This window comes from Littorina saxatilis, linkage group LG17, assembly GCF_037325665.1.
Source record: "Littorina saxatilis isolate snail1 linkage group LG17, US_GU_Lsax_2.0, whole genome shotgun sequence".
NCBI classification, from domain to species: Eukaryota; Metazoa; Mollusca; class Gastropoda; order Littorinimorpha; family Littorinidae; genus Littorina; species Littorina saxatilis.
In genome coordinates this window covers 9,337,588-9,347,845 of record NC_090261.1, presented here as the reverse complement: position 1 = coordinate 9,347,845, position 10,258 = coordinate 9,337,588, and the positions used below count along the sequence as shown (strand labels likewise).

The following is a 10,258-nucleotide window of genomic DNA, read 5'->3' as shown; positions in this document are numbered from 1 at the left end:
GATATATATGTTTCACTAACAAAGAGACGAATTGTGAAACTAACGGAAAGGTTTTTACTAATGCGAGGATAAACTGTGAATCAGTCTGACGGTTTTGCTTTGCTGACAAATCCTGCAGCGATTATACGTTTGGGAGAGTTAATTGTATTTCCAATACTGTACTGGATGCTCTTAGGCCGAGCCTGATGACAAACATGTGCATGCTTGAAAAGGAAACGTCCGCTTTCTATCATTACCGTGCGTATTGACTGATGCGAGGATAATCTTTCTGTCAGGAAAGGGGATATGGACTGAGCTGTCTTCTTTCATCGTGTACAAAGAAAAACAAGGGTTTTCAACTGAAAAATATGTGCGTCAAGACTTAATTAAGGCCTTATGCGCAGCGTGCTACCGTGATGGGGTTTTACAGCTGCCTGCAAGAAAGTCGTTGATCTCACAACAATATTCACTTTGTCAAGATGTGTTCAAATAAATGACTGGCACTATTTGCTGTGTGGATATACATAAGCTTTTCCGTCTGTCGTGTGATCGAATGTTTCATTAATTTAACATAACATGTGCTCTCTGCATTGTTAGGATGTGTAAATAATTAATTAGGTTTGACAGTTGCCGGCGCTAATTCGTTCACTAATTGCATTATTTGTTGTGTAGGTACATTAACTTGTCAGTTTTTTTTAAATGTTTTTTAATGAAATGTTCTTCGTGGACACGTAGACCTAAACTCCACAGTCCGGCCACGTTCAATGCAAAGTGAAAACCCATTGTGGAATGTATGCAGCAAACTTACTATAAGCTTACGAATAAATAATAATGGTGATAATGAAAATTTAAAAAAAAAAAAAAATTACTATAAGCTGTCAGTAACGAAATTATTCTGCACAAATCTGATAAACGAAGGGAAGTAAGCGCTCTAAATGCATACGACATGTGAAATAGAGTCAGTGAGAGTTATGCGGAACTAGTCTCCTTGCACCTGAGAGAATAACACGCATTGAAATGAACAAGCGACTTTCATCCTCCAAAAAAGATGATGGGGCCGCAAGCTCATAATATTCCTCGTTATCCCAGGCTCTCTAATTAGTACTTAAGTTCACAGTCATACACATAAAATTATTCAAATAAAGAAAGTTATTCTTCAAAAAGTCCACACACTGCATGCAAAGAAGGAAGACTGTTGATTGTTGGCATGTATTTAAGTGGAAGGATGTGCTTAGCCTATGTAGAAACCGAGATAGGTCTATGATGGCGGACAATGACATGTATTTAAGTGGAAGGATGTGCTTAGCCTATGTAGAAACCCAGACAGGTCTATGATGGCGGACAATGACGACTGACACGGAACGGAAGCACAGAGATGGAGAGTGAATCTCTATGGAAGGAAATTACCTTCAATGTTCATTTATCTTTCACGGCAAAACGAATCACTCATGTGTTAATGTATACTTCATCCGCATCAACGAATCAGCTGCGTTATATACATTCTGTGTTATCCTTATTCAGCCGCTACACGCACACAAGTGAAGCGTCACAATTGATAGAGTTTATTTGCCCCTAGTGAAATGATGGATAGTTGTATACTGGATTCTGACTCTGCGCAGAAATTCTTCCACTAATTACGGTTGCACGGATAAAAACAACGAAGTAAAACTTTAGAGCACGTACCCCTGCCCTTTGTGGCAGAAAGATAAATAGAAGATAAACAGCGTTTCAAAGTGCGTGATAGATGGTAGTGACTGCAAGTAACAAGACTTTTAAAACTTTCCAAACAAGCTGATCGATCCAAGGGAGGCAGGGGTCTCACGAGCACTTGTCCCCCAGTCACAGCGTACGGAGTCTAGCGCTGGTCTCTTCCCCGTCCCTGGAGGCCCGCAGACAGCGATTTGTCTCGCAGGAAATAATCATGGAGCGTTTCAGAGGCGATCCTCCACGTTGCACAAGATATGGGGTCGGACAGACGTCAAAGGCTGAGTCCGGGCGAGTGTAATGGAAAGTGACGGGCAAATGTAAGCGTCGTCTTAATGGCCGGTCCCCCCTTGTCAGCCTGGGAGGAAGTCTCGGTCTCTCGGGGGAATATTGTGTTGACATTCGCTTTTCCAATCCGCAGCTCGCTTCCGGAGCCAAGGACGATTGTTTTTCAATCCTTCTGTCTCCCGGAAGTGACGCAAAGGCAACAAATGCGCGCGCGCGTGTTTTGCTGTGACCGCCGACAAGGTCTAATGGCGGCGTGATTTGCCGGTGGAGTTTCAAACGAAATTAAAAGTTCAGGAAAGCTTGCCGACCATCCATTAGGGGGGCGGAAGAAGACGTCTCAACTGGAGAACTATGTCGTGCGGCGGAAGTGTTGCCAGCGTCGCTTGTCGCTCATTGTTACGACGGCCAGTCGGGCGTACAGCTAACCGCAGGGCTTCAAAAATAGTGCGCAGCTTTCAACTTTTCTTTCTTCTCCCCACTTTTTGTTGTTGCGCCTATCCGTTTCATTTGACGGATTAAACTTTCGGCCAAAGAGTTAAAAAAAAAAGTTGTGTTTACTGGAATGCTTGCATTGTCTCTTCTGAGCGTACGCAGCGGGAACGTCTTGGGAACGTTTTTGTGTAGTTATTTTTGGGCAAAAAAAACGTGGGTGCATTGAATTGAGTTAAATAACTCAATCTGCGTATTCCAAAACTTTCAATAGTTTTGTATTCAGGCAGCTTGCAAATGCCATTGTTTATGAATATCGGCTCAGAAAAACTTTGAAACACCCGGGAAGACAAACATACAATGACAGACATGTAGAAATAAAACAAAAAAGACATGTTGTGAAATGGATAAAACAAATACAAAATAAAAGTAGCTATTGCATCCTGACCGAAACACAAATAAAACCGGCTCGTATACACGAATACATGCGTCAGCACACACACACACACACACACACACACACACACACACACACACACACACACACACACACACACACACACACACACACACACACACACAGAAAAAGAGAGACAAAAATGCATAACTCATTCACTTCACATTTAATATACGAACACGCACATTTTCAGTTCAGTGCCAAGCACTTACTACGAAAAACAAGCAAGCGTATACAATCGTACCACATTTCTCTGTTTATTAAAAGGCAGTGTAAGACAAGTACTGGTTATAACATGGACATTATTTTAAATATTGTGTTAACGTCTGAGTATCTTTACAGGCCTCTCTCTCTCTCTCTCTCCCCGAGTCTCTCTCTCTCTCTCTCTCTCTCTCTCTCTCTCTCTCTCTCTCTCTCCGAGTCTCTCTCTCTCTCCGAGTCTCTCTCTCTCTCTCTCCCCGAGTCTCTTTCTCTCGCTCATCCTTTCACGAGGTCCTGCCATGGGACTGAGCAACCGGCGTGAAGGAACTGTTTGGTGACCCTATCAAAGTCCTACCTCCAGCACTCTGCAAGCCGTTCCTCTGCAGCAGTCCCTCACTACCCCCTCCTCCCAGCCCGTGTAGTGGTGATCCAGCTCCATAAGCCATGGGCATAGAAGACACCGAAGACATTGTCCTGAGTCTGTTGTACAGTTCAGTCACGCTAACATTCGTTCCCGCTGCGTGAGTCGTCTGAGCGTGAGCCAGTGGGGGTGGTACCAGCAGGGAAGAACTTGAAGCGAAGTAGGAGAGGTTTTGAGAAGGCGAGGAAACGGAGGAAACACCCGGAGGAGAGCCGTTTGCAGGAGAAGAGGAGGAGGAATGAGGGGAGGAGGGGAGAGGCAGATGGGGAGGAATGTGAAGAGGATGGTGCCTCGGCGGAATGTTTGTCACAGTGTTACTGCCTGGGTTCCCCATGCCCATATCGGACCCTCCACAAGCGGGCTTGCACAGAGAGGGGTCAGACGCCAGGAGCTTGTCGATGGAGAAGTTGAGCATGCCGTGAGGGTGAGCAAAGTGAAGACCTCCCCCTCCACCACCCCCTGCAGCAGACGCCCCTCCAGACAGCAACGGATGATGTGAATGCGCTGCAGCCGATGCAGCAGCAGCCGCGGCCATCGACATGTGGTGTCCATGGTAACCGGCCCCCATCCCCATGCTGAGAGCAGCGTGAGGGAAGGGGTACCCTGACGACGACAGGGCCAGCTGGAAGGCCGCCAGACGGTCGGATGCTGTGTAGAAGCCATGGTACCCGGGGTAGGGGAAGCCCACCCGTTTGATGGCGGCCAGACGGTGGCGGGAGGCGGAGGAGGAGCGGCGTCGCAGCTTGCCCGTGGTACCCCCGATGAAGACGTCGTCACAAGACGGGTCCAGAATCCAGTAGTTGCCCTTGCCTGCAAATGAGGGAAAAAAACCTGTGGTTAACAACTCGTTGGAATGTACAGCTAGAATATACGGTCGTGTTGCGCGATCCAGCGCAACATTTCTGTTTCTATCAACACTTTTGTATTGTATTTTGTTGCGTTGCGTCAGATTGGATTAGATTGGATTGTAGAGATATGAACAATGGCATCAGGTGCAGAAGTTACCGTCATCAAGCTGGTATAATATGAAGAGGTTATCCGCCTGCTAAATGTGTCTTTTTTTTCGAGAAAAACAGCTATCTTATGGGGCAAATAGAATTGTCTTATAGTATACAGTTGCATTTAACTCTTTCAGTTTAACGCAATTGAATAAAACGCATCTTCATTTGTCAGTGGCGCGGTGAAGGGACTGCACGATCAGAAGAGCCCGTGCGCGTGTCCACACTCTTCTTTGAGACTGATATATTAAAAGGCGAATCGTTATTTAAATACAAACGACACCGATTAAACAAACCAAGCCGTCTTTTTGACCCGTTTTCCCAATGTCAGTAAATACTCCAAGTTCGCGAAGACGTCATAATGCGAATATATCCGCAGGAGAAAAGTACACGTAGAAGGTCACCACTAGGATGTGAATGTATCTGTATCGTATTTCATTAAACTCACCCGGATCGTCATAATGCCTTGGGACCTTCATGAAGCACTTGTTGAGGCTGAGGTTGTGCCTGATGGAGTTCTGCCAGCCCTGCTTGTTGTCCTTGTAGTAGGGGAAGTTCTTGACGATGTACTCGTAGATCTGGCTGAGGGTCATCCGATTCTCGGGACTGCTGCGTATCGCCATCATGATCAGCGCGTTGTAGGAGAAGGGAGGCTTCTCGGGCTTCTTCTCCTCTTCTTCCTCTTCCTTCTCTTCAACCTTCTCCTTGAAGTCTGGTTCGTTGTTGTCGTCTGTGGTCTTGGCGGTGTCTGCTTGGTTCTGTTCTGAGTCAAGACTGTCTGGGTCTGGGGAGTCCTGGTCGGGGGTTGGAGTCTCGGCGGCCTTGGAAGGAAATGAAACGTTCAGGTCAAATAAAGCAAAAGGGACGTAAGCGTGTTAAATACGGGAGACAGCACTAAGTAAGACCTATATGCTTCAGTCTCTTGACACAAACTAAAAGTATTGACTGGACAAGTCACTTTAATTGAAAAAAATGACGATGATCACAAACTCAAATGATCTAGTATATTCTCCAATATTATATTCTAAAGCTCTAGTCTTATTTTGTTGATAATGTCTCCTATTCTTCTTCTTCTTCTTCTTTTATATATATATTTTTTTTATAAAATAATAGATGTTTTTGGCTACCTTCCGGTCGTGTTGTGGGCAATACACTTTCGGTTTAGAACGAGGGAGAAGGAGAGGAGGGGAAAGAAGAATCAACAGGTGAATCTGTTTATTAGACAGAAAAAAGGTCCCCTTTTCCTTCGGGAAATCATTCCGTGAAGTAATGACTGAATGTAAAACTTAAATCCATACTACGTCGGTACATTGTAACATCAAAAACAATAAGTTTCCATAAAAACGTTCAATGCTCTCATTGCTTTTCGCGTGAAACCGGGACATCCTGCTGTTGTTAAATGAAAACTGTACAAGTCACAGTTTAATCTTTTTTAGGGCGCATGTTGACAGATGTTCATGTCATTTATTGTTTGTGACGGAAGGAGAGGGACAAATTGCTCCAGAATAATAAAAGGAAGAAAAAAGGCCTGACTCGGAAGTTTCAACAGCACCATCCATTTAAACGTCAGCTGTCAGTTTAAGTTTTTGTTTGGCTTGATCAATTTACTCAGCATGTCAGTTCTGAGGTTTAAGTTATTTAGCTATTAATTAACTCATTCATTGATTTGGCTGAGAAATGTTATTCCTGTATGATTTATGTATTTATTTTATTTAATGAATAAGTAATCAAATAATTTCTTTCTTTTTTTCTTTCTTTCTTTTTATATTTAGTCAAGTTTTGACTAAATATTTTAACATCGAGGGGGAATCGAAACGAGGGTCGTGGTGTATGTGCGTGTGTGCGTGTGTGTGTGTGTCTGTGTGTGTGTCTGTGTGTGTGTGTGTGTGTGTAGAGCGATTCAGACTAAACTACTGGACCGATCTTTATGAAATTTGACATGAGAGTTCCTGGGTATGAAATCCCCGAACGTTTTTTTCATTTTTTTGATAAATGTCTTTGATGACGTCATATCCGGCTTTTCGTGAAAGTTGAGGCGGCACTGTCACGCCCTCATTTTTCAACCAAATTGGTTGAAATTTTGGTCAAGTACTCTTCGACGAAGCCCGGGGTTCGGTATTGCATTTCAGCTTGGTGGCTTAAAAATTAATTAATGACTTTGGTCATTAAAAATCTGAAAATTGTAAAAAAAAATAAAAATTTATAAAACGATCCAAATTTACGTTTATCTTATTCTCCATCATTTGCTGATTCCAAAAACATATCAATATGTTATATTTGGATTAAAAACAAGCTCTGAAAATTAAATATATAAAAATTATTATCAAATTTTTTTTTTCGAAATCAATTTAAAAACACTTTCATCGTATTCCTTGTCGGTTCCTGATTCCAAAAATATATAGATATGATATGTTTGGATTAAAAACACGCTCAGAAAGTTAAAACGAAGAGAGGTACAGAAAAGCGTGCTATCCTTCTTAGCGCAACGAATACCCCGCTCTTCTTGTCAATTCCACGGGCACTGCCTTTGCCACGGGCGGTGGAGTGACGATGCTACGAGTATACGGTCTTGCTGCGTTCAGTTTCATTCTGTGAGTTCGACAGCTACTTGACTAAATATTGTATTTTCGCCTTACGCGACTTGTTTATATTTAGTCAAGTTTTGACTAAATATTTTAACATCGAGGGGGAATCGAAACGAGGGTCGTGGTGTATGTGCGTGTGTGTGTGTGTGTGTGCGTGTGTGTGTGTGTGTGTGTGTAGAGCGATTCAGACTAAACTACTGGACCGATCTTTATGAAATTTGACATGAGAGTTCCTGGGTATGAAATCCCCGAACGTTTTTTTCATTTTTTTGATAAATGTCTTTGATGACGTCATATCCGGCTTTTCGTGAAAGTTGAGGCGGCACTGTCACGCCCTCATTTTTCAACCAAATTGGTTGAAATTTTGGTCAAGTACTCTTCGACGAAGCCCGGGGTTCGGTATTGCATTTCAGCTTGGTGGCTTAAAAATTAATTAATGACTTTGGTCATTAAAAATCTGAAAATTGTAAAAAAAAATAAAAATTTATAAAACGATCCAAATTTACGTTTATCTTATTTTTCATCATTTGCTGATTCCAAAAACATATAAATATGTTATATTCGGATTAAAAACAAGCTCTGAAAATTAAATATATAAAAATTATTATCAAATTTTTTTTTTCGAAATCAATTTAAAAACACTTTCATCTTATTCCTTGTCGGTTCCTGATTCCAAAAATATATAGATATGATATGTTTGGATTAAAAACACGCTCAGAAAGTTAAAACGAAGAGAGGTACAGAAAAGCGTGCTATGCAGCATAGCGTAACCACTACCCCGCTCTTCTTGTCAATTTCACTGCCTATGCCGTGAGCGGTGGACCACGAGTATACGGTCTTGCTGCGTTGCATTGCGTTCAGTTTCATTCTGTGAGTTCGACAGCTACTTGACTAAATATTGTATTTTCGTCTTACGCGACTTGTTATATTTAGTCAAGTTTTGACTAAATATTTTAACATCGAGGGGGAATCGAAACGAGGGTCGTGGTGTATGTGCGTGTGTGTGTGTGTGTGTGTGTGTGTGTGTGTCTGTGTGTGTGTGTGTGTGTAGAGCGATTCAGACTAAACTACTGGACCGATCTTTATGAAATTTGACATGAGAGTTCCTGGGTATGAAATCCCCGAACGTTTTTTTCATTTTTTTGATCAATGTCTTTGATGACGTCATATCCGGCTTTTCGTGAAAGTTGAGGCGGCACTGTCACGCCCTCATTTTTCAACCAAATTGGTTGAAATTTTGGTCAAGTAATCTTCGACGAAGCCCGGACTTCGGTATTGCATTTCAGCTTGGTGGCTTAAAAATTAATTTATGACTTTGGTCATTAAAAATCTGAAAATTGTAAAAAAAAATAAAAATTTATAAAACGATCCAAATTTACGTTTATCTTATTCTTCATCATTTGCTGATTCCAAAAACATATAAATATGTTATATTCGGATTAAAAACAAGCTCTGAAAATTAAATATATAAAAATTATTATCAAAATTAAATTGTCCAAATCAATTTAAAAACACTTTCATCTTATTCCTTGTCGGTTCCTGATTCCAAAAACATATAGATATGATATGTTTGGATTAAAAACACGCTCAGAAAGTTAAAACAAAGAGAGGTACAGAAAAGCGTGCTATCCTTCTTAGCGCAACTACTACCCCGCTCTTCTTGTCAATTTCACTGCCTTTGCCATGAGCGGTGGACTGACGATGCTACGAGTATACGGTCTTGCTGAAAAATGGCATTGCGTTCAGTTTCATTCTGTGAGTTCGACAGCTACTTGACTAAATATTGTATTTTCGCCTTACGCGACTTGTTATTTACTAATTTCATTTAGTGAAGTTTTAACTAAATGTTTTAACATAGAGGGGGAATCGAGACGAGGGTCGTGGTGTATGTGTGTGTGTGTGTGTGTGTGTGTGTGTGTGTGTGTGTGTGTATGTGTGTGTGTGTGTGTGTGTTTTGTCTGTCTCTCTGTCTGTCTGTCTGTCTGTCTGTGCGTGTGTGTGTGTGTATAACGATTCAGACTAAACTACTGGACCGATCTTTATGAAATTTTACATGAGAGTTCCTGGGAATGATATCCCCGGACTTTTTTTTCTTTTTTTCGATAAATGTCTTTGATGACGTCATGTCCGGCTTTTTGTAAAAGTTGAGGCGGCACTGTCACACCCTCATTTTTCAATCAAATTGATTGAAATTTTGGCAAAGCAATCTTCGACGAAAGCCGGACTTCGGTATTGCATTTCAGATTGGTGGCTTAAAAATTAATTATGACTTTGGTCATTAAAAATCTGAAAATTGTAATTAAAATTATTTTTTTTATAAAACGATCCAAATTTACGTTCATCTTATTCTTCATCATTTTCTGATTCCAAAAACATATAAATATGTTATATGTGGATTAAAAACAAGCTCTGAAAATTAAATATATAAAAACTATGATCAAAATTAAATTTTCCAAATCAATTTTAAAACAATTTTATCTTATTCCTTGTCGGTTCCTGATTCCAAAAACATATAGATATGATATGTTTGGATTAAAAACACGCTCAGAAAGTTAAAACGAAGAGAGGTACAGAAATAAAGCGTGCTATCCTTCTCAGCGCAACTACTACCCCGCTCTTCTTGTCAATTTCACTGCCTTTGCCACGAGCGGTGGACTGACGATGCTACGAGTATACGGTCTTGCTGAAAAATTGCAGTGCGTTCAGTTTCATTCTGTGAGTTCGACAGCTTGACTAAATGTTGTATTTTCGCCTTACGCGACTTGTTTACATTTATATTTTGCTTCATTTTTTGCTCAGTTCTTTTTTGTGATGAAATTGCGTTTCTTTACTTATTTATTTATTTATTTATTTTGTATTCATTCATGTATTTATTTATTTATTTATCTAATTGTTTTGCTTGATTCTTAGCTCCGTTCTGTGATGAAATCAGTTGCTTTATTTATTCATTTATGTATTTATGTATTTATTTATTTGTCTACTTTTTTTTTCTTCACTCTTTTCTCCGTTCGTCCTACGGCAAACTTTAATGCTGACTAAACTTCTCTAGTAATAATTTAACAAATTGAATTATGCCTACTTTGCCACGTTGGTTGATAAACTCAAGTAATCACCAGCATATATAAAAAAATAAATAAATTAGTACCAACATTGCGTAGACAAATGACAACTTGAAATGAATCGGATGCTGAAAACG

The 10,258-nt window shown here is 40.7% G+C and overlaps 2 protein-coding genes across 11 annotated transcripts in view; one reads left to right on the top strand and one right to left on the bottom strand.

The window, feature by feature from the left end:
• LOC138953604 (uncharacterized) overlaps window positions 1-10,258 on the top strand; it is a 313,259-nt gene that overhangs the window by 209,293 nt on the left and 93,708 nt on the right. The window lies entirely within an intron of this gene.
• Window positions 3,008-10,258, bottom strand: part of LOC138953599 (forkhead box protein G1-like) — a 37,762-nt gene continuing 30,511 nt past the window's right edge. Inside the window, exons 2-3 of the mRNA XM_070325460.1 lie at window positions 4,926-5,298; window positions 3,008-4,289 (exon numbers count right to left, since the gene is read on the bottom strand). Of these exons, the coding sequence (XP_070181561.1) occupies window positions 3,343-4,289; window positions 4,926-5,298 (1,320 nt within the window). The 3' untranslated portion in view covers window positions 3,008-3,342. The remainder of the gene's footprint in view (window positions 4,290-4,925; window positions 5,299-10,258) is intronic.